At 46.7% G+C, this 25,071-nt stretch overlaps 1 protein-coding gene across 1 annotated transcript in view; it reads left to right on the top strand.

Annotated features, from left to right (window-relative positions):
• The first annotated feature begins 1,531 nt into the window (after positions 1-1,531).
• Positions 1,532-25,071, top strand: part of LOC146782700 (vomeronasal type-2 receptor 26-like) — a 44,242-nt gene continuing 20,702 nt past the window's right edge. Inside the window, exon 1 of the mRNA XM_085637510.1 lies at positions 1,532-1,792. Coding sequence (XP_085493636.1) covers positions 1,535-1,792 — 258 coding nt within the window. The 5' untranslated portion in view covers positions 1,532-1,534. The remainder of the gene's footprint in view (positions 1,793-25,071) is intronic.

The raw sequence follows: 25,071 nt of genomic DNA on the forward strand, positions 1-25,071 counted from the left end.
GGGTTAGACCGTGAACTCTGACGGGCATGTGAAGAGTATGGGCGTGTGGTCAGATGGGAGGTTTGCTGTCAGAGCTGTTAATGTGCTTACACATGGAGAGGTGCACGGCAGGGACTGAGTTAAGGATACAAATGGATTTCGTCAGAGGAGTGGATTTTCAGAGCTGTGGGATTGGGTATCATGGGAGGCTAGAGCAGAGATGCAGAACATCTAAGGGGCGCATTTGCCACAGGAGGAGACTTGTAAATCCTCATGGGGTGCAGTTTCAGATCTGCACATTTAGTACCATGGATAAGGAGAGGAGCTGCTCTCATGGGATGCACTGAGAGCTTGGCTTTAGGATTGGGGAAGGGCGGGGGCTGACGTTGCCCATACAGGTCAATGCCCGAGTGGTTCAGTGAGTCCCAGCACCAGAGACTTTTTAAGACATGGGCAGAGTGGGCAATTGCCCAGGGCCTCCACCTCCAAGGGGCACCTGGGAAAGTGAGCTGTCTCAGATCTGTTTCTACATTTCACTCTTTGACATTCAGTATTGTTTGGCATCATGTGTCTTGAGTGAGCAGAAAATGGGTAATAAAATGAAAACCAAAGGAGAACATTTTACCTTCTCTTTAATTTTCAAACTTTACAAGTGTACAACATTGTACAGCACGCATACAAAGTGGGAAACGTATTAAAGCATAGTTTTTTCATTGGAAGGCACCCGTTCTAGAACAAAATCTATGTTTAAAAGAATGCACGCACCATTGTGCAACGGTGTGATTGTAGGCACATAGCAACCGAAAGTACTCCAGTGCTGCGGTTTGAAAGACAGCACATTATCTTAGTAGATATAGCACTGTTTGTCACTCTCCTTTTGAGGCTACACAGCAAGTCAACTTTGATAGCTGTGCCATGCTACTTTGAGTCACATTGTATTAAATGTCCTCCTATGTGTGGACCCAGCACCAGAACAACAGTAGAGAGTGCGGCTCAATTGTGAGTTGCAGCCACAGAGCTGTTTGCGGGTTCTTCTGCTTGAATTACCGTGGAGTCTGCCTGTCAGTCTTGAAGTGCAGCGGCCGAGGTGTGCAGAAGTCACAGTACTGGAAAAAAGCGTATCCTGCTGCTGAGTGACGAGACAGGTCTGCAAAGCAGCACGTGGATCTTCACAAAGTCACACTAGAGTGTGATGCAGGTCAGGAGTATCCTATCAGTGCATGGGTATCAGTACTGTACTTTGCAGATTGTGCTGGGCATCAGAATTTTATTAAATAGAACTATATTTTGCGCATCATAGGAATGGAATTGAATGTGCTGAGTAATGAGGTGCATTGGCAGAGCTCCATCTAGGGGCCATGATTATAACAAATTAGCGCTAATGGTTGCAATTGTGGTGCCTTGATATCATTCGTGTAGCCTCTCAAAATTCTATCATAACTTGGATTAATGATTGAGAATTAGGCTTAAAAATGTATTTTAAAAAAATTCTGATTTTTGAGTTTATTGTGTATATTGCAGGTTCCGCCCCAAAAATTACCGAGCACTTCAAGCCATGGTGTTTGCAATTGAGGAGATTAATGCAAACCCCAGCATTTTACCCAATATTACCATTGGCTTCCAAATCTATGACTCATGTAGGATAATGCAGAGATCCCTTGAGGGTACACTATGGATCCTGGCAGGTGAAAATGAGTCTGTTCCAAATTTCTGCTGTCGGGAGAAGCTCCAACTCATGGGCGTCATTGGTGATGCTGGGTCATCGGGCTCCATCGTAATGGCGCGGGTACTTGGGCTGTACAGACTCCCCCAGGTAAGAATTTGAGAAAAAAGTGATTACTGCAGCTAAATTCATTATGAAGGACTAATGCACTTTTATTTTATTTTATTAATTTTATCTCAATGTTATATTGTGTGGACAAGGCCCAAAGACATCAGAGCATGTTAAAAAAGTAGCAGGATACATGGATTATGGCGAGCTCCAGTTAAAGTAATTAAACTCAGACATTTACATTGGTAGATCTGCGCAAGAGTTATCTCATGAGACAATTGCAGCAGTTGGTCAAAGGTCGTGCACAGTTGAAGCATCGATTTAGTTGATAGGGGTCACATAACAAAGGTAGTTCAGATACTAATGGAGAGAGTACTTAAGTATGGTTGAGGGTGACTAACCAAGGTGTCTGCCAAATAGCAGGAGATTGAGATCCTTTTTAAAGGTGATTGGACAGGCGGTTAGGCAGAAGGGACGGAGGCAGAGAGTTCCAAATTCTTGTGGCACTACCAGAGAATGACTGGATCATGTATATTTCTCAGCTGAAGGTGAGGGGTTCAAGGAGCAGGGATTGGGAATTTATAGAACCGTTGTTTGCTCCTGAGATTTTCAGTTTGCGTAATGTAGGTGGTTTTGAATTGGGCCCTCACTTCAATGGAAAGTCAGTGGAGGGTTAGAAGGGCAGGGGAAAGGTGGTCACATTTCTTGAGACCTAAAACGAAATGCGCTGCTGCATGTAGTGCTGTTCTCAGAGGGCCTAAATGAACTTTGGGAATGCCTGAGAGAAGGGCAATTCCATAATCTAGACTGAAGCAAACAGGAGACTGAACCACTGTTTTGAGGTCCTGTTCCAGGATCAATTATCTGATGCCCCAATGCTGCCTAAGTTGGTGTCATATGCTTTTGACCATGGCTGCGATATGGCTGTGAAGATTGAGATGGTTGTCAAGGGTAATACCAAGTGAGCTAGCACTCTGGTCAATGGCAGGACAGCCATCCTGGATGGGAAAGTTAGCCATCCATAGTTTTTGCTTTCAGAGGCGAAATCAAAAGAAATTCAGTTTTAGTTGGGTTGAGTTTTAGATGGTGGTTAGACATCCAGTTATTAATCTTTAACAGTGTGATTGAAAGCAGGGCAATGTGTTCTGGGGATGAGATTTTCATGTATATTTGAGTGTCATTGGCAAAGAGGTGGAAGAGAATTCCAGAGTTTCTGAGAATCACAAATAGTGGTTCTAGGTAGAGGTTAAAGAGGGTTGGGGAGAGGATCGGGCCTTGAGGGACCCCTTGAAGGATGCTGACTGTTCTCAAGAACGAGTTGCCCATTTTCAAAATTTTGGAATGATTGATTAGGTATGAGGAGAGCCAGTTGAGGACTGAACCTCCACATCCCGTGAGTTGTTCTAGAGTGCGAAGTATGTCCAGGTGGTTGACAGTGTCAAATGCAGCGGCCAAATCCAGAAGAACCAGGAGGCAGGAGTTACCAGAGTCAAAGATTCTAAGGGAGTCCTCAACTATTTGGAGGATCACAGTTTCTGTACTGTGGCCCTGTCAGAAACCTGATTAGAGAGTGTCTAGGTGGTAATGTGTTTGAATGTGTGAAGGGAGTTGGAATGCTATGCAACTTTTAATAAATTTTGCCTAAAAATTGGAGTGTGGAGGATGGGCAGTTGTTGTTCATGTTCTTTGGGTCGAGAGGGATTTTTTTCAAGAGAGGAGTGACATGACCAACTTTTAGTTGTTCTGGAAATAGGCCTGTTGGAGAGAGGAGTGGACCATTTTGGACCATATGGGGAGTAGGTATGTGACAACAGATTTGCTAATAGAACCTAGAATGGTGTCCTGAAGGTAGTTCGAGGGTTTCTCTTTAGACTTGTTCGCTGTAGGTCCGGTTCAGAAATTGAGAAGAAAGATGACCAAGAATGCAGAGCCTTGCATAGTACAATCTCCACCGTTTCTGGGCAGTCGCTTGTGGGTAGCGAGAAATGTTTTTGGCTAATGATGACTTAGGAGCTTTAGTGGTCGAGGGGTTTGTAGTCTGCACGATAACCTCAAACAGGAGCTTTGGTCTGTTCTTTGCAGAATTCCAAAGGGCTCTGATATGGGAGGATTTGGGTCTGAAAATTCGGTCTTCATATTGTTTTTGCTTTGAGAAGCTTAATCATGCTCATGTGGGATGGTGCTAGTCTCTATTCTTCATCCCATTTTCTGATAAGCTTTCTTTCTTCGTAAATTTCTTTTGAGAACCAAGGACAATTGGGTTTTGTTCTGAATAATTTGCAAATAAGGGATAAGTCATCCTGTGCAGGAGTTATACTTGTTGGTAGCCTCATTAATAACAAGGTGGGGTGTAATTGAAATTTGGGTACAAGGGGCCGTGATGCCCATGGCTTCTGTGTCAAGGCTGACTGTGTCCCTTAACCATATTTTCTCTTTCTTGGGTTGCCTGGATGTTTTGGTATAAGAGCAGGGTAGGGACAATGGGATCTGCAAGTGGTCAAACCAGTTGACTGGACTGGGGTCATATGACTGTAGGTTTGGAGAATAAAAGATTATCAGGTCCAAAATGGCACCTTTGTAGTGCATGGGTTTATGGTAGTGTTGTTGGAGATCATTGTCTATAAGACAGGAGGTAAAAGAGTCCACATACATGTTACCCTCATTTCCCCACTGGATTTAGAAGTCTTCAGGAAGCCAGTGTTGTCTGAGCTAATAAGTTGAGAGGCAAAGAGATCCATGTATTCCTCGATAAATGTGTTGCTTTGACCCGGTGGATGGTAAATCACATTCAATCTGATGTTGGAGGTAGTGAATGTGGACATTTCCATGACATGCATTCGAAAGACTCAAAATGAGTCATTGGGAGGGTCCTACGTCTTAGGGAGTTTCTAGGAATGAGTGTGAGACCTCCACTTTGTCTATCTTTCAGGTCTCCATGCAAAATTGACCACTTGGGAGGAAGTAAAAGGTCTTGAGCATGGTTAGATGAGTCTTTGAGCAATGTTTCTATAAAGGATTAGTATATCGAGATTATGGCCCAAGATCGAATCCGATATCTCTAGACAGTGTTTGAAAACATACCAACATTTGTGTAGTGGGCAGTTCAGGGAGAAGCGGTTGTCTTTCTGACTTGGCTTTTCAGGGAGGGAATTTGGGATTTGTATCAAGTTCAGAGGAGATAATCCTATACCGGGCTGGTGTGTTTGTGTGTGTGTTTGACTGTGGTTTAAATGATGAAGGAAATTGGGCAGACAATAGCGGGAAGAGAGGTGGAGGGAGTAGTGGAATTTGCGGCTGCGGGAAGAGATGTGCAGGGGGTAGTAGAACTTGCGGCTACATTACTCACTTCATTACGAGGAGCCCACTTTAAATATGCCCATTTAGTATGCATACATATGATGCTGTATGTGAGTAGACTGCAGTGACAATTGAGCCATTTAATTTGCACAGTAAATTTATATCCAATCATCAAATCTCCATAGGGACATATGAACAAATAGGTCAAGTTGGGCAATGCGCAGTACTTTATATATTTTCCCAATGATATTGTTTTATATAGTGTGTCATACTGCACCACTGAAAGTTCAAAGTGCTGTAAACAACAAAGACCATGTTGCCAAATTCACAGTTCGCAATTTATTAACCTCAGAGGGATGGAAGACTAATAGGAAAATTACGATACCATATGAAACGGCTCTGACCCTCGGTCAGAGCCGTTCCTACAGCATTGTAATCAGCACTTTGGATTCATTTTCGACTGACCCATTTGAATGGAGTTGGTCGGAAAGGAATCCAAACTGGATTTCTGAATGGCTTCGGAGCGGGCTCGGATAACCCGTCTGCAATTTGCAAAGCCTCCTGTAACACTAATGGCGGCTCCTTCCACCTGAGGGATTACAATGTCGGATTCCGACAGCCTTTCTGTGTCGCAAAGACCGGAAGGACTGTTGGTGGTCGACTTTGGGGGCCCCATGGGTTCAAGGCCTCCTGATGGTGGCCAAAAAGGCCCCTATGGTGCCCTCCTGTTGATCCCTGCACCCCATGGCAGGAACCTTGAGGTGCCTGCCACGTGGTGCAGGCATGAACTGCACCTCTTTCTTTACAAAGAGAGCATGCGTTCCAGTTGGAATGCATGCTCCCATTGTAAAGAATAGGACTGCAACTGAACAGTGTTCAGTCGCATCCTAATTTCTGGTTTGGGACCGCTGACTGAAAGTCATTCGGTCCCAGTACCCAATAGATGTCGGTCAGACTCAAGTCCGTTTGACATTCAAATCGGCCCCTAAGTCTTACTTAAAACAATATGAGATAACAACCGCAAAATTATAAATGATAGCAGCGACAATTGTTATTACTATCACTGAGTCATCAACTCAAACGCAAATCAAATTGCATTTATTGGCTCAGCTAAAAACTTTCCTTTTATTCCCTATATTTTTCTTTAAACCCCAAGTTCTTTTTGTCTATTTTATTATGTGTTTAGTATTTATCCGCTTCATAGTTTTTATATTTTAAGTTATCCTACGTGCTGTCTTAAAATGGGTGTCATATTTACAGTTAAGTTATATATTACTGTATTGGATTCATATTGTTAATATGTTATATATTTTAGACTTGTTGCCTTTTTGATTAATGGACTGATGACTTGCATTTTTGTTGCTCTTTATCTTACTGCTTATGATCCTCTTTAAGTGGAATTTTAAAACTGAATAAAAACGTATTATATTCATACAGAACATATGCACTATACAGTGCAATATTATTTGCAAGTCATAAAGATGGAGATACTGAGATGCCTTGAAAGCAAAATGATAAAATCCTGACCCATACTGACATGTGCATATTAACAACAAGATATAAAGCAGCGAGATGACAACACAAAAATGTAGACAAAGGACGTATATTTTACTAGAAGACACATGTCCCTTACACAGGGTCTCTGAAGAAGAAACCCAGGGACAGGCATAGACAGTCTGAAGGAAAAGTAAATTAAGGGAAAGAGAAACAAGTATTTAAAAAAGTGAGGCAGATCCACCTGCAGGTAGGAAATTTAAAAATAAAATATTCTCATCTGGAAAGTTGATGACATTTTGCTCTCTAAAAATAACTTTATTTCCCAAATTTGAGAAAGTAAAGTCTAAAATACCTCAGACCCAATTCACAAAGAATTTGATTTGACTAACTCTTGTAGTACTACTGAGTTCCAGGAGGAAGCCAGAAGTGGCCAAGGTACACTCTTGGTTTGCTCCTGAAACTCTTTCACAAATCATGAGTTCTACATGAGTAAGTCATGCCTGCTCATACAGCGATCTGTGTCACCTACACCCGACATATTTAAAATCATGCCTGGTGTCAATTAGATGTTCACTATAGTGTCTCCCACTAAAAGGTATTCTTCTATTCCTCTGCTATACTAGCCTTTGCCACCCTGGTTTGTATTATTAACCACTGAATATAGTTTGTCACAGTAATGAGATATGTAATTATTCAGAAGAAATAACTGTGCTTTTTTGCAGATCAGTTATGTGTCATCAAGTCCCATCCTAAGTGACCGGAACCAGTTCCCTTCTTTCTTCCGGACCATCCCCAGTGACACTTTCCAGTCTCAGGGACTGGCTGAGATACTTTTACACTTTGGCTGGACATGGGTTGGCCTCCTAGCTGAAGACAATGACTATGGACAGCTTGGGGCAACGTTATTGAAAAAAGAACTTGAAAAGGCGGGGGCATGCATTGCGTTCTCTGAGAATATTATCCTCAGCCGGTCTGATAGAAATGCCTTACATATAATCCGAGTGATCCAGAGCTCAACGGCCAATGTCATTGTTGTCTTCTGTAGTGATGCAGGAGTCAGTCCTCTGATGGAGGAGATGTCAAAATACAAAGTGACTGGGAAGGTCTTGATTGCCAGTGAGGGGTGGTCCATTTCCACCACCTTATCGATTGAGAGGTTTTCCAATATACTAACTGGCACCATTGGGTTCGCAACCCGCAGTGAAGAAATACCAGGCTTCATAGAGCATCTCAACAGAGTACATCCTTCAAGATATGCCCCAGACATATTTGCTCAAAAGTTGTGGGAAGAAGCTTTTGGATGCCAGTGGATGGACCAGAAGCAGGTTATGAATGCCTGGGATAATGTATCAAAAGTGTGTACAGGCAAGGAGAACCTAGAGCTCCTTCTCAGCGGATACAATGATGAAACCCATTTCAGAGGACCCTACAATGTTTATATTGCAGTCTATGCAAATGCTTGGGCATTACACAGTTTAATTTCCAGAATAGTCAGTTTTCTCAATGGATCCCAAGAAGACATTTTGGACTTCAAACCATGGCAGGTACTGGAAAACACTTTTTTTCAGGGTTTAAAAACAATACATGCTAAACTACTTTGAGCACCTCACTGGCTCAATAAAACATATTTATGCCTTTGCAGTAAAAACATAGAAAACATTTGCTTCAATATGACCACAGTAAGGTACATTGGTGTGTCACATACTGGTACACTCATGTCTTCCACCCCACCCTAACTGCTCTTTGGTCATTTTCACAGAACTCTGCTTCCCAGGTATCCAACGGCAAAATCCTTCTGTGATTGCTCTTGGTAACAAAAAGGCCTGTGTATAACTCTGTAGCCTGTGAGTTGCTGTGAAATCCTATTGAACCACTTTTGATGCAGACAGTATGGAACAGAATGTATCAATGTGACGTGTAGGGATGCCTCATTTTCATAACTGTAACCAATAATACACAAGCAAAATATGGGCCCATTTTGATATTGCTGGATGGAGTAATCACCATTAGCCTGGCTGAGGAGTTTACATCCACCATGCCAAGACTAGTCTGGCCACCAAGCTGGCGGTCATTTTCAAAGCACTGTCAGAAACCGCGTCACGCTAGTTCCTGTCAATGTATTTTCTGGTTCGGTGCAGTCTCTGTCAGTGGAACTGAGCCCTGCACCAAATAGCTTATTTTTTTATTTTGAAAAAGAAAATCTGAAAAGTGATTTTATTTTTGAAAATGAAAAATTCATGCTCCCCTGGAGAGGGAAGCATTTAGCAGGTTAGCCCCTGACAGCCCTTACTCTGCAGGGTCATCAGAGGAGATTAGGATTAATTGTAGTGGAGATGAAGTAGTCTTCACTGTGATTAATCCTAAAGTTCACTGCATATAAATTTGGCGGGCGGACAAAATGCTTGGAGTTAAGGATACTCCGTCGCCGGAGTATCCTTACCGGCTAGACTTAAATTGGAATTTTTTAAAAGAAAAAACAAAAATTTGCATGTGTTGGATAAGTTTAAAACATTACATGAGAAACGTTTTTGCAAAACCTACTAAACAACCTCCCCTAAAATCGTTTTAATATGCATAATTTTGATCATAAGCAAAATATTACAAAGGGGGGAAACTGTGGAAATCAAATGATTTGTTGTTTGTCAACTTTCCTTAATTACAGATCTGAAAATGAAATTTTGGACATCTCTTCTTGTGTCATGCGTTCATGTGTGGTGGGATAAATTCTGGAATATACTTGGCAAGGAAAATCTTTCTGTGTTTGTTCATGACAGATTACACAAATTTCACTCTATGTTACTAGCATTTAAAGCAGATATGAAACGTGACTATTCAGGGGATAGACACTCAATCACTGCCCCAGAATTTGCAAGCAATGCAGGCCTTAATGTCGTGTCACCATCACTGACCACCACCTCTGATCCACCTTGCTTTAGGGACTGCAATGATCAATGGCTATTGCCTCATGCCTGAAACTGTTGAATATATAGCCTAAAGTTCCTCCTTATGTATAATGGCTTGGTCTGTGATGGTTCCAATCAACGTTGCTGTGATTGTTTGTATGATCTAATTTCATGTGCATAACCAAAATAATAAATAAAGTGTATTACAAAAAAATTGAAAATGTGGTACTACTGTACCTGTAGACTTGTACCGGGAAGACCAAGGACCCCACGAAGCTCACTTCAGAAGGGTGCAATCATACCTCCCACACCGGTTACCAGTGTGGAGGTATGATTCCAAGGTGTTTGATACCCAACACGACATGTTTTGTTGCATCCGTTTTCGAGATAGCATTTTATGCGAGCATATAATGCACCTCTACCTATATGTCTGGCTGCGTCAACGACAACCCGGGAGAATGGTCTCCGACAGCTGCAGGGGTGCTTTGCTCATGCAGGGGCACACTCTCATGTTAAACACAGCACCCTGCCTTCAGGATTGTCAAGGCCTGCTAGAGGGGTTTTAAGTGTAGTGACCTATAGGTATAGTAAACCTATATCTAATGTAAGTGGGTCATGCACCATCTTACACAGGCTGCAATGTCAGGCCTGTAGTTCCATTTTGCATGACCTCTCACGGGTAGCATGCTACAGCCCATGGGAGGCCTCTGGAATACCTATGCCCTGGGTGCATGTGTACCATATACTAGGGACTGACAAGGGTACCCCAGTATCCAATCTGGAGTGTACTTAAGTGCAAGACATAACATTTTAGGGAGAAAGCAGGTAGACTGTGGTCCTGATTAGTAGGATCCCAGGCAGACTAGTCAAAAACAGTGTACCATTAAGCCAAAAGTGGGGGTAACCATAAGAAGCAGATCCTACTTTCCTACAAATACCCTTGTAACAATGTAGTTAATTAAACGCCTCTAAAGCCTCATCAAGTTAAAAAATACATATTTGAAAAGGGAGCCTTACATGTTCTCATTCTGGCCTGCAGTGTGCTTCTATTGATGTAAAAAACAGAAAAGCAATACAGCACTCTACTGGGTGTGGCCAGTCATGCCTGTGAACTACTCTCATTTGAAAATCAACAGTGAAAACGCATTCTAAAAGTGGGTTCCAAAGTGGTGCAGGGAATCAAATGTAAAGGGCACAAAGTTAAAGAAGGAAATGGATGTCTTTCACAAAAAAGAAAAGAAAATTATGTCAAAATGTATTGCCTCCATTCTCTGCAATATGCTAATATTTGTAGAAATATGAAGGCATGTTCCACACAAACTGTACTGTGTGAGCACACATGTGCATCCTCGCTTGTTACAAGCTGCCATTCTACAGTGGTTCCAGCTTTGCTTTGTGTACTGAAGCCATACAAAGTGAACGTGCATCCTTTCAAACCTCACAAGCAGTAGAATGCCATATTCTAGATCACCATCCAAATATATTGGGGCAGATTTACAAGCCCCTTGCGACACTTTTATGCCGCCGTTGCATCACTTTTGTGACGCAGCGTCAGCGTAAACCATGCGCCACGTTGCGACTTATTTACAACGTGACGCATCTAGGCAGATGTGTCACGTTGTAAAGCCCTGCGCCACATGAAACCTGTGTTAGGTTTCATGTGGGTGTTCTGTCGCAGGGTGGGCGTTCCCTCACAAAAATGCCCCGTAAAACTGACGCAGTGAAATCTACAAGATTTCACTGAGTCAGTTTTACAACGCTGCTGCGTCAAATCCTTGCGCCTGCTTGAAGCAGGCGTAAGGAGTGACGCACCGCGTTAAGTATGGACGGCTCCTGTGCATTCCAGAAGTTGCGTCGCGCTTGCAACGCGACTCCAGCAATGCGCCGCCTGTACTCCACAAGATGCGTCACGCATCTTCCCCTCCTTGCACCATGGTGTGCCGCATTGTAAATGCGACGCATCTGTGGTGGCGCGAGGGGGGTTTACGTGACGCATCTGTTCTGGCGCAAACCTGCTGATTTGCAGAGATGCGCCAGAAGTTGTAAATCTGCCTCATTGTATTTACGCTTCACCAAGTTTCACCATCCATTTTTGCTGCATATAAGCGTATTAAATGTCACCCTGGGGATTGTACTCACCCATCTTCGGCACATTATCCACATCTTCAAGTCTTCTTTGTCCTTTGTTTTTGTGTTTTCACAGTGGGTGATGTAGTGTTTTGATCCTGCCTGCCGAGCTCTTTGTTTAAGAATTTGTTTAAGGCTCAGAGGGCGGATTATCATGTAGTATGTTTTGCCATCAGCCGTGGTATTTATGTTCACCAGACAGTGCATCCCTAATCCAGGGTGTGTGCAAAGGATGTAAAGTATAAGGCCACTAGAAAACAGGGGAAGGACATACCCTCACACTGTCTGCGCCAGGATCCCCACGCACAGGAGTGTGTTGTTCTGCCAGTTGGTTCACGCTGTGTAAGTGACAACACTTCACACACCACACAACGGAGGCTTCCGGTGCTCTGGTGTCCTAACATCTCACCCTTGTCCTCATGACCCCTTTCTTGGGGTTTCCTAAGCTGCAGGCCTTCACTTCATCCAACTTTATGAAGTGTGAAAAAAACATGGCAAACTATAGACATTGTGGTATAAAAATGCAGAACACCCACATTCACCCACGGAAATAAGATTTCCAAATAAACTTCACTCACCATCACACACTTCCCTCGCTACACTGTCTTATAGGTACTAATGAGTGAGTGAGGTTCTGGTAATAAGTGAGGTTCTGAAAATGAGTGAGGTTAGGGTGAGTGAGGTTCTGGTTATGAGTGAGGTTCGGGTGAGTGAAATTCTGATAATAGCTATCTTTCGCCTAATATCTTAGAAAAAATGTAAAACTGCATTATTACTGACAGGAGACAGCCTGGTGCTGTACAATTGTAGCCACCCTCAATATTCACTCATACACAAGCTTACACTCTTACACAGTTATTAAATTAATCCAGCACTCACTCATCCACAAGCTTATGCCATGTGTATTTGTAAGCAAGTTCCAACCACACACTTTATAAGATGTATCATGCTACCCAAGTAGGCAAGCGCTTCAACACCCCACATAGATATTAAGCGCTTCACAAATATTGCAATACAATACAATCAGAGTGCGGAGAAAATTGAAGTAAAAGGTAGCAACAGCTAGAGAGGTAGCATGATGTAGATAAAGAAGGACAAGGACAATAAAGGAGGACTATGATATGTAGAAAGTTGAGAAATTGATGCATACTGGTAAGGGACAAGGATTTAGTCTTATGCCACACCACTTTCAAAATGCACCAGCAACCACTGGAAGGGTGGTAAGGCACAAAGAGAAAAGCAGTAGAGACAGTGGAGTGGAGCACAGAATTTAGAATCTCTCTCCCATTTATACTCTGGGGTTGCATGACTTTTGTAATGCAAATCCTATGCAAAGCAATGTGGTGAACATTACTATCTAACACAAATCAAGATTTGAATCGGAAAGTTGTTTAAAGTAATGCAAAGTAGTGCTATGTGCTACTTTGAGCTACTTTGCATCAAGGGAACTCTCTAAGTGTGGTACATGGGCCTTTCAATGCAACCACCAATGGGTTTTGACACACATCCCTATCTACTAACACATGTAGACAATGATTGGCACCAAAACCTTATGCCACCTTAAGGCAGACGTAACAAGGAGAAATATTTTAAAGCTACTTACTCTTGAGCTAGACTGCCTGCCTCTTTGTGACCCTCCATAGCCTCCCAAGGAGCCCAGCGCATGGGAGCACTGTTCATACTCCTTGGCTTCTCCTCTTATTCTCTAATCAACTAGCACCTTGTAAGCGCTTCAGTTTGCCTACTTCTCCCCAATCTCTTCACCCAGCACATGTGAAGTGCTGTACAATTCTCTGAGGTGTCAGGAGCAGTGTGAGCGTGACCTCTCAGCCAGCGGGCTCCCTCAAAGAATTTGTGCTGCACAGCCAATGTGGAAGAGAGCACGAGCCTCCTCTTGCCTGTGTGGATGCACCCCAGAACCATGCAGTCGCTGCACCCTTCTTTCTGAAAAGCCCTTACACTGTCTGACCTAGGGAAACCTCCTTTGGTGGATTCCCGATCACCAGCAAAGTAGCGCTCCACTTTGCCCGCACTTGACTAATAAGGTACCAGGAGTGGTGGGGCCAGAGGGGGATTTATTTATTTTATATATTTATTTTATAATTGAATTTGTAGGGCACAACAGCTTCCCAAAAAGGGTTTCCCGGCGCCTGGACGGACTGAGTGCAGAATGGTGGGATGGGATTACTGGTTGAAAAGCCAAGTCTTCAGGGATCTGCGGAAGCTAGTGTAGATGGTTTTCTTGCGGATAGCAAGAGGAAGAGTGTTCCAGAGGTTAAGGCCGAGATGAGAAAAGGACCTTCCACCCATCCTGGCGAGTTTGAACCTAGGAACCGTAAATTTGTCGAGAGTTATGGATTAAAGATGACGGGTGGGAACATACGGACAAACAAGAGATTGCAGATATTGTGGTGCTGAACCCCTTTTGATCTTAAACATATAGGTCAGGGCTTTTAACTTGATATGGTTTTCAACCGTGAGCCAATGTAGATCACAGAGATAGCCAGAGATATGGGTGGCTCTAGGAACTCTGCAAAGTAGTCTAGCTGCAGAGTTCTGTACCAGCTGCAATGTGCGGGTCACAGCCTTATTAGTGCCTAGAAAAAGGACATTACCGTAGTCTAACCGTGAGGTGATAAGGGCATGGCCACTGTTTTTGGGGTGGCTATTGGTAGCATCCAGATGATCTTCCTAAATCATTTTAAGATGGTGAAATATACAGCTGTGACCCTGACTGCTTAATGATGCAAGGACAAAGAATCATCAATATACACACCCAAGTTACGGACATGGCTGGAAGGCCACGGGTGGGCACCTATCTCGGCAGGCCAATGTAGCGGGCCCCAGAGATCTTTCTCCTTACCAAGGATTAAGACCTCAGTTTTATCACCGTTAAGTTTCAGGTGGTTTTGGTTCATCCATGTTGCGATTCTCCTAAGACCCACCTGTAGGCAGGATGTTAAGCCGGGGTCAGTGTGAGAAAGAGAGAAAATGATCTGAGAATCATCAGCATAGGTAAATAGAGTCAGGCCAGCCTGTTCAGCTATGTCCGCTAAAGGCCTGACGTATAAGTTAAAAAGCAGTGGGCTGAGTATGGAGCCATGGGGTACCCCACAGGGTGATGGGTCGGTATTGGAGCTATCCGTGGCAGAGAAGATCTGAAAAGTACGGCCATCCAGAAAGGAGATGATCCAGTCCAGGGCTGAGCCGCAGATGCCCAGGGATCTCAGTGTGCTTATTAGTATGGGATGGGAAACTGTGTCGAACGCCGCGCTGAGGTCTAACAATATGAGCGCGATGGTCTCCCCACCATCAAGGTGATGACGCAGCCTCTCTGTGACCCCCAGCAAAGTAGTTTCTGTGGAGAAATTGGTTCTAAACCCAGATTGGGAGGGGTGGAGAATTTTGTTCATTTCAACAAACTGGGAAAAATGAGAATGAATGTGTCTCTCAAGGATTTTGGAGAAAACTGACAAAAGGGAGAGCGGTCGGTAATTTGAGAGAGTGGCAGGGTCGGCAGTGGGCTTTTTTAAAAGAGGGGTCACCATGGCATGTTTCCACTGTGAAGGAACTGTAGACTCACATAGGGAAGAGTTTAAAACATTCAGGATGACGTGCATATGGGAGGGATCCAACTGTTTGAGTATTGAAATTGGTAATGGGTCATTAGGAGAGCCGGACTTAACTTTGTTTAAAGTAGTAGTTAGGGAATCCATGTTGAGAGGAGGCCAGGATTCTAAGAGGGGGACAGTGGTGACAGACTCAGTAGAGAGTTCAGCATGTGATGAAGCAGTCATACAAGGGGAGAGTACCATCTGTGTAGTGGTTGTAGGTTGTGCCTGCAGGGGTCTGCTCAAATGTGAGTTGGCAATCTCAAGATAAATCTTCTCAATCTTGTGCTTAAAAAAGTGAGCAAGATCTTCGCACTGGCAGTTTTTTAATGGCAGAGGATTAGCTAGGGTCTCGGAGCCAGCAAGCTATTTAACTAAGCCGAAAAGTGTCTTTGAGCGATTGGCGGCATCAGTGATGGTATTAGAAACAAAACTGGCCTTAGTAGAGTTACAGAGGTTGTGGTAAATTTTTATCGCTTTTTTATAGGCGTCTTTAAGATCAGGGGCATAGTCTCTCCTCCATTTTTGTTCTAGTGATTTGCGTTTAGATTTTTACATTTTAGAGTATCGTTGAACCATGGGGCCGGGGGGCGATGGTATATACGTTTTTTCGTTGTCGGGGGAAGACAGGAATATATGGCATTTGAGAGCCAGCTATGTACATTTTTTGAAAGTATATCAACCTTTGAGTCAGATGTTGGTGCGTTAGAACATAGGTGATTGTTAAGAGCATTCAAGTCAAGTTTTTTCCAGTCTCTTTTAGATGTCTTGATGGAAGGGAACGAAGAAGTCGAGGTGAGAGGAAGAGTAACGTTAAACTTTGATAAGAAATGGTCAGACCAGTGGATGGGCATAGCTGGGGCGCAATGAATGCCAGAAAGGCTGGAAAAGATGGGGTCAATCAATCAATCAATCAATCAATCATAGCACTTGTATAGCGCGCTACTCACCCGGAAGGGTCTCAAGGCGCTTTGGGGGAGGGGTCTGCTACTGCTCGAATAGCCAGGTCTTTAGCTGTCTCCTGAAGGCGAGGTGGTCCTGGGTCTGCCGAAGGTGGATGGGGAGGGAGTTCCATGTCTTGGCTGCCAGGTAGGAGAAGGATCTGCCTCCGGCGGTGGTTCTTCGGATGCGTGGTACGGTGGCGAGGGCGAGGCTGGTGGACTGTAGCTGGCGGGTGGGCGTGTAGAAGGTCAGGCGGTCGTTGAGGTACTTGGGGCCCAGGTCGTGGAGAGACTTGTGTGCGTGGATGAGGATCCTGAACGTGATCTTCTTGTTGACGGGGAGCCAGTGCAGGTCCCTCAGGTGGCCGGAGATGTGGCTGCGTCGGGGGATGTCCAGGATGAGTCGGGCGGAGGCGTTCTGGATGCGTTGGAGTCTTTTCTGTAGCTTGGCTGTGGTTCCGGCGTAGAGGGTGTTTCCGTAGTCCAGACGGCTGGTGACGAGGACCTGGGTGACCGTCTTCCTGGTTTCGGTCGGGATCCAACGGAAGATCTTGCGAAGCATGGGGAGGGTGTGGAAGCAAGAGGAGGAGACGGCGTTGACTTGTCTGGTCATCGAGAGGGAGGAGTCCAGGATGAAGCCCAGGTTGCGTGCGTGGTCTGTTGGCTTGGGGGCGGTGCCCAGGGCTGGGGGCCACCAGGGGTCATCCCAGGCGGAGGGTGATGGTCCCAGGATGAGGACTTCCGTCTTGTCTGAGTTCAGTTTCAGGCGGCTGTTCTTCATCCACTCGGCGACGTCTTTCATCCCTTCGTGTAGGCTCGTTCTGGCGGTGGCGGGGTCTCTGGTGAGGGAGAGGATCAGTTGGTTGTCGTCGGCGTAGGAGATGATGTTGAGGTTGTGCTGGCGTGCGATGGCTGCAAGAGGTCTCATGTAGACGTTGAAGAGGGTGGGGCTGAGTGATGATCCTTGCGGGACGCCGAAGATGACTTCGGTGGCCTCGGAACAAAACGGGGGGAGGCGGACTCTCTGTGTTCTGCCGGCGAGGAACGAGGTGATCCACTTCAGTGCCTTCTCTTGGACGCCGGTGTTGCTGAGGCGTTGGACTAGGGTGCGGTGGCAGACAGTGTCGAATGCTGCGGAGAGGTCCAGGAGGATGAGTGCTGCTGTTTCCCCGTTGTCGAGCAGGGCTCGGATGTCGTCGGTGGCTGCGATGAGGGCGGTCTCGGTGCTGTGGTTGGCTCTGAAACCGGACTGCGAGGGGTCGAGGGATCCGTTCATCTCGAGGAAGGCGGCAAGCTGACTGTTGGCGCTCTTCTCGAAGACTTTGGCAGGAAAAGGGAGGAGCGAGATGGGCCGGAAGTTTTTGAGGTCGGTGGGGTCCGCTGTTGGTTTCTTCAGTAGGGCGCTGAGCTCGGCATGCTTCCAGCTCTCTGGGAAGGTGGCAGTGTTGAAGGAGGTGTTGATGACGTCCCGGAGCTGGGGTTCGATGGTGGAGTCGGCCTTGTTGAAGACGTGGTGGGGGCAGGGGTCGGTTGGAGAGCCGGAGTGGATGGTGTTCATCGTGTGGGCTGTGTCTTCGGTGGTCACCGTGGTCCAGGTGCCGAGGGTGGTGGTGGGGTGCGTTGGTTCGGTGGTTGGGTGCGAGGATGGTGCGCCGAAACTGTTGTGGATGTCGGCAATCTTGCGGTGGAAGAACGAGGCGAGGGAGTCGCAGAGATCTTGAGACGGGGTGATGTCGTTGTTGCCGGTGCTGGGGTTGGAGAACTCCTTGACGATACTGAAGAGTTCCTTGCTGTCATGGGCGTTGTTGTCCAGTCGCTCCTTCAGTGATTTCTTCTTGGTGGTGCGGATGAGCTGGTGGTGCTTGCGGGTGGCGTATTTGAGGGCGGTCATGTTGTCAGTGGTCTGGTTGAGGAGCTAGGTTTTCTCGAGGGTGTGGCAGGTCTTCTTGGAGTCCTTGAGTTCGTTGGTGAACCAGGGGGCTTTCATGCTTCTGGGTCTGCTGGGAGGGTTCTTCAGTGGTGCGAGGCCGTCTGCGCAGGCGGTCAGCCACTGCGTGAAGTTGCGGGCTGCTTCGTTGGGGTCCGATGTGCTGGCAGGTGGGTTCTGGTTGAGGGCGGTGGTGAGCTGGTCGGCGGTGATCTTGCTCCAGCTCCTGTGAGGAACCTGATGCGGGTGGTGGTGGGTTGTGGTTTTTCTGAAGTCGAAGTGGACGCAGCTGTGGTCGGTCCAGTGGAGTGCGGTGGAGTGGCTGAAGGTGATGTGCTTGTGGGATGAGAAGACGGGATCAAGTGTGTGGCCGGCGTAGTGGGTGGGGGTGTTGACCAGTTGCTTGAGTCCGAGGTTGGCGAGGTTGTCCAGCAGGGTGGCGGTGTTGCGGTCCTTGTTGTTCTCCAGGTGGAAGTTGAGGTCCCCTAGGAGGATGTATTCAGCGGAGGGGAGGGCGTGTGGGCTGATGAAGTCCGTGATGTCTTCGCTGAATTGCGTGCGTGGTCCCGGGGGTCTGTAGATGAGGGTGCCTCTGAGGGTCGTCTTTGGGTCGGTGTGAATCTGGAAGTGGAGGTGTTCGGCGGTGGTGAAGGTGTCGTCGGCGTCGGTCGTGATGCAGATGGTGTTCTTGTGGACGATGGCGATGCCTCCTCCGGTCTGGTTGACGCGGTCCCTCCTGATGATCTTGTATCCATCCGGGATGGCGATGTCAGGGGCTGAGGAGGCGTTCATCCATGTTTCGGTGAGGAAGGCGATGTCTGGTGATGTTGTGTCGAGGAGGTTCCAGAGTTCCACGGCGTGTCTGTGGACGGAGCGGGTGTTGAGCAGGATGCACTTGAGGTCGCTGCTGGAGTTTGGATTGGCGGGCGTGGTGCAGGGACGGAGGCAGGTGAATTTGCAGGTAGTGCAGGTGAACGGTCCGTGAACGCGTCTCGGGGCAGCCCGGCAGCAGGTGGGGTTCCGGCCGGCATTGAGTGCATTGAGGGCCGCGGCATTGTAGGTCCGTCCGGTGGGTTTGCAGCGGCGGGGGCCAGGGGGTCTGGCGCTGGGCGCGGTCCAGGCACGGACGGGCGCAGACGGGCTTACCTTTGGTGCACCTTCGGCGCTCAATCGGTGCTCCCGCTGCACGCGTCCGCTGCGCGGTCGCTCTGGGGGCGTCATAAGTAAGGAGCGGGGAGGGAGGGTCAGCTGGGTGGCGGAAGCAGAGCGGCGAATGGGAGGACACGTGGGCGGGGCCGCAGGGAGGCAGTGGCGGGAAAAGCAAGATCAGCTGGGCAGCGGCGACCGGGGCAGAAAATGCAGGCAGGAGGCGGCAGAGTCAGCAGGGCAGCGAGCAGGCAATGGCAGCAGCAGGGAGTGGAGCGACAGAGCCCAGGAAGGCTGAGCGGTCACACTCTGTGGGCGACTGTGGTCCCCTTAAGTAAGGAGCCGGGAGGGAGGGTCAGCTGGGTGGTGGGAGCGGGGCGGCGAATGGGAGGACACGTGGGCGGGGCCGCAGGGAGGCAGCGGCGGGAAAGGCAAGATCAGCTGGGCAGTGGCGAGCGGGGCAGAAAATGCAGGCAGGAGGCGGCGGAGTCAGCAGGGCAGCGAGCAGGCAATGGCAGCAGCAGGGAGTGGAGCGACAGAGCCCAGGAAGGCTGAGCGGTCACACTCTGTGGGCGACTGCGGTCCCCTTAAGTAAGGAGCCGGGAGGGAGGGTCAGCTGGGTGGCGGGAGCGGGGAGGCGAATGGGAGGACACGTGGGCGGGGCCGCAGGGAGGCAGCGGCGGGAAAAGCAAGATCAGCTGGGCAGTGGCGAGCGGGGCAGAAAATGCAGGCAGGAGGCGGCGGAGTCAGCAGGGCAGCGAGCAGGCAATGGCAGCAGCAGGGAGTGGAGCGACAGAGCCCAGGAAGGCTGAGCAGTCAAGAAGGTGGCCTGCTTTATGTGTAGGGCCCGAGTTTCGTAAGTTAATATTCATAGCAGAAAGGTCAGAGATGAAATTACTACAAGTAGAGTTTGAGAGATCATCCAGATGTAAATGTAGATCGCCGAGCAGCGAAAAATTATTGGAACTCATAATTAAAGGGGTTAGAAGGCCCGGCAGGGATGTGGCCCAAGAAGTAGGGGGACCTGGAGGGCTATAAATTAAGAGGCCTGAAAAAGTAAATTTGGGGATTAATGTTAATTTAAACAGGGCGGCTTCACAATTTGAGATATCCACTGTATCGAATTTGCATTGAAGGTATCTATTGTAAATGATAGCTATACTCCCGCCCGATGTTGTTACTCTGTCCCTTCTAACAATGACATAATTGGGTGGTAACGCCACTGCAACGTCAGGGCCTGAGCTCTCATGGAGCAGGTCTCCATAAGAAAGAGAGCATCAGGTTGTTCATCAAGGAGAAGGTCAAAAATATCTATTTTGTGCTTGGGGAGTGAGCGGCAATTTAAGCTGAGAAATGTAAATTCATTTGTGGGGGGAAATGTCAAACGAGTGTTTGACCTATTTCCCGATGATGCGTGAAAGCTTGACTGGAAGGTGCCGGGAGAGAAATTGCATCCGGGACAGGTTTCTTTAGCTAAATTTATAGCTAAAAGCTGAATGCAGTCAGGTTCAATTTTGGAGCAAAGGGCTAAAAGTTGCTTTCATGAGAACGTTAGTCTTTTGAGGGGCTTAGGACCAGGGGTCATGGCCCCAGGCCCCGGTCGGCCGCGGACTGGGGCAGACGGGTTTGCCTTTGGCACGCCGCCGGCAAGCCCGCTGCGCGTGTCCGCTGCCTGAAGCGTATGACATGGAAATATAAGCCCTAGATCAGGTGACCGGCAGCCCGTGAACACCCCGCCTTCCCTCACCTCTAGCCCGGAAGAACTGTGACCGCGCCTCCCTCCACATCAACCGGGAAAACCTGTGGTGGACTGGGGAGGATGTGGAGCAAAAGGCGTCAGAGATGTACAGGTCAGCGTTAAGATATCGTTTTCTGTAGTTGTTAAAACATTTAGAACAGTGCAATCATAAAATGAAGTGAATCAATCAAAGTATCAAGTGAAATTTTTAAAAGGTTGCAAAATACCAGGAGAGCAGCCTCTAGCAGCAGGCTTTCGCTCCCAGTGTGCGTCCACTGCGCGAAGCGTATGACATGGAAATATAAGCCCTAGATCAGGTGACCGGCAGCCCGTGAACACCCCGCCTCCCCTCACCTCATCCCGGAAGAACTGTGACCGCGCCTCCCTCCACATCAACCGGGAAAATTCCCACTGCTAAGTAGCCTTGAACTTGTGCATTTGCTGAGTGATTTACGGGGTTACGTTGCATCACCTAAATACCTTCTTTCTTCCTGCCATCAGTTGGGCACACAACTGGAGGTGAGGTTACGTGGCCTGTGCCTGTGTGGTCCCACCTTCGACATACTGCGCTCCCCGCAGTCTGGGAGAAGCTTTCAACACCTCTCACTCTTGTTGAGGCCGCTGTATACCTGGGAGCCCATCAGCGACAGGTGTGGCTGAATTACCAAAAAAGGCTCTAAAATTAACTCCCCCACCCTTGTGTTTGGAGACTTATCTCAGGGGCATTTTTTGATTATCGTCGTACGGGGTAAGACCTCGACGGAGGACCTCGCTTGTTCCTTGAGGAAAGCTGCCTTAACTACCATAGTCATCGCTGTAGTAGACACAGGAGCTGCTGTGCCCTCCGTTTAATCCTGATTACTGCACCCTCTATGTATATGGTGAGATATGGTGACTCTTGTGTTTAGCTGCTGTAACCAAGCTGCTTCATTTCATGCCATGGGGTCCTAATATGTGTTGTTTTGATCCTTACAGTGTGCAAAGCTCACAGGGGGTGAGCAGAGGTTATCTTTGATGTGTAACGTACATGTCCTAACTAGAGTGGTGCCACCCACCAATACGTTGAAACTCGCAATCAAGTCCATGTTGTATGAGTAAAAGATTCTGGTGATTTTATATATAGGAGATTAAAAAAGTATGATGTAGGCGTCAAGCCACTGGGTGGTCTTTGTAGAAGTGAATATGCACTGTTAATAAAAAAAAATAGACTTTTGCAATTTGTAAATTATTTCATCAGTTTGCGAATACCTGTTTGTGTAAAACAAGATTGTAATAAATGGGGTTGTTGGTTGAGGAGGTTGGAACAAGGCAGGCCACAGGCAGCAGGGCAGTCTTCTGGGGAACAAGGCAGGCCTCAAGTAGCCAGGCGGTTCTCTGGTGGATAAGGCAATCCTTCTTCTGTAGTCCACAGACCCAGGAGTTTACAGAAGAGTTGATGCTGAGAGACCAAAATCTATACCTGATGCCAGCCTTTGAAGTGGGCAAAATTTCTAGGCTACCTCACATCTGGTTCTGGAAAGGTCCAGCGTTCTCCTGCCAAGGCTTCAAGTAGTATAGTATCACAAAAGACTAGTGTTAGGTCTAGGCCTGGGCGAAGCACTACGCTACGCTCGCGTAGTTTGCGAAGTTCGCGCTACTTCGCGCTACGCGAACTGCACGTAGCACAGTGCGAACACGCGTAGCGTAGTGTTGCGTAGTGCTGCGGTCATTTTTTGCTTGCTCGCGGTCCTCAACGTCAAGTTGGCGACCGCGAGCAAGCAAAATGACATCCTGGCGAGACTTTTTCCTTGTTCGCGATCGCGAGCATGGAAAATAAACCTCCCGGCGAGATTCCCAACGCGAGAAGGTCAGGTTTCTCATTGCGAGGGGTCGCGTATGCTCGCGACCGCTCGCGATGAGAAACTACCAGTTCGCGTTGGGAAAGCTGCAGCTCGAGTAAAAATCTACTCGAGCAGCAGAAAACTACAGCTCGCACTGTGCAAGATGCCATTTTCAATGATTGCACAGTGCCGGTTGCTTGTCCGCACTGTGCAATCATTGAAAACAACATCTTGCACAGTGCGAACATGTTACTTCGCAGTTCGCGAAGTGCTACGCGTAGCTCGCGTAGTGCGAACTTCACTTTGCGTAGCTTCGCGAAGTGCTACTTCGCGAACTACGCCCACCCTTAGTTAGGTCTCTTTATGTGTGACAGGGGCAGCCCTATCTTGCTAGGATATCCCATCCTGCCCATTCTTAAGCTCTAGTGTCTCACTCTCTGGGAAGAATACACAAAAGCCAATAGGAGGGTTGTGTGAACCAGGACACTCGCAGGAGGGACTAAATGGTTAGGACAAGAAAATTCCAACTTTCTGAAGCATGATGGACGGAGTACTAAAACCTTTCAAATACTCACCCCCAGTCAAGAGATCTGGATTAAATTCATTGTTCTTATGCTCAGCATGCAACCCCAGTTTGGACCCAGCCATATGTATATGCTGGTTTTAGCATTCTGGGCACTTTACCACTGCTAACCAGTGCTAAAGTGCATATGCTCTGTACTTTAAACATGGTAAATGTGGCCTATATCAAATTGACACATTTAATTGCATGTTTAAAGGGCTACTGAGTGGGTGGCATAATCAGTGCTGCAGGCCCACAAGTAGCATTTAATTTATGGTCCCTTCATATAAATAGTGCACCTTACTAGGGACTTATAAGTAGATTAAATATGCCAATGATGGATAAGCAAATGCTACCATGTTAAAAGTACAGAGCATATACGCACTTTAGCACTGGTTAGCAATGGTAAACCAGGGACATGCAAGTAAATTAAATTTGCCAATCAGGGGTTATACCAATTTTAGAATGGGGGTTGGGAGCACACCTCCTCACAGTCCCAGCACAATTCGCCCCTTTGCATCCCGGTAGAAGCAGTACACAGTTCAAACTTACTTCAAAATTAGCTAGAGTTTTTCACCAAAGTTGGTGCAGACATTGCGGTATATCTCTAGACACGTGTTTCTGGGTTGAGCCCATCATCAGTAGAGAGCAGTAGTACTAGAGGGCAAAGAAAAATCATCTGGGGTTGCTGCAAATGCTGCCAAGTTCTCTCAGGTCACAGTACCACTCAAAGGCACTCAGGTGCATCTCCAAAGCTCGTCAGCTTTCTGGCTCAAGGGAGCCTTTTAAATAGAATGGGGGTTGGGAGCACACTGCCTCACAGTCCCAGCACAGTTCGCCCCTTTGCATCCTGGTAAATGCAGTACACAGTTCAAACTTTTTTTTTTGTTTAAGAAGTTTTTATTAAATTTTTCAGAGAAAAAGAAAAAGAAAAAACAAATGATACAATAAAACAATTATTACAATATAGCGCCATAAGAGACATTATATAAACGAAGTTGGTTTATAATGATTAGGTCTACAAAAGGAAAAAAGGATAGATAATAGGGTAAATTAAGGAAAATGGCACTGGAGAATGGGATAGGAGGAAAAGAAGGGAGGGAGAGAAACAAGACCAAAGAGGTGAGGGAGGAAGAGAAGAGAGAAAGCCAGAGAGAGAAGAGAATAGAAAGAAGAAGAATTACCGCAAGGGAGGGTGCGAGGAGAGATAAACAGTAAAAGGAAGCCAAAGAAGATCAGTTTTGATTTTTTGGGGGACAGAAGAGGAGGAAACTGAAGCAATCCTATGTTCGTCACAAATAAAATTCCACCAAGTAATTGACGACAGTTTAGAATTATCTTTCCATGCAGACAGGATCACTTTAAAAGCTAACGCAATAAAAAGGTCAAATAACCTAGAACTAGGTAAAACAGTTTTCATATCGGGAGCTAAGGAACCTAAAAAGATATTTACAAAAGATAAGGTTGCATTAAAGTTGAAAACTGACATGCATACATTCCAAATTGAGTTCCAAAAAGATAGAACAGATGCACATTCATATAACTGATGAACTAATGTACCAGTTTCGGTAGAGCAGGACCAGCAAAGGGGAGAGGATGAGGGGGAAAACTTACAAATAGTAACAGGAGTAATACTGGCTCTATGATACAGAAAAAACAGAGATTGGGTTATCCTGGCTGCAGCTGAAACTTTGAATAATTTCGACCATAGTTTGTCCCAACTTTCAATAGGAAGAGAAAAGGATAGGTCCA

Source organism: Triturus cristatus, chromosome 12, assembly GCF_964204655.1.
Source record: "Triturus cristatus chromosome 12, aTriCri1.1, whole genome shotgun sequence".
Classification (NCBI taxonomy): Eukaryota; Metazoa; Chordata; class Amphibia; order Caudata; family Salamandridae; genus Triturus; species Triturus cristatus.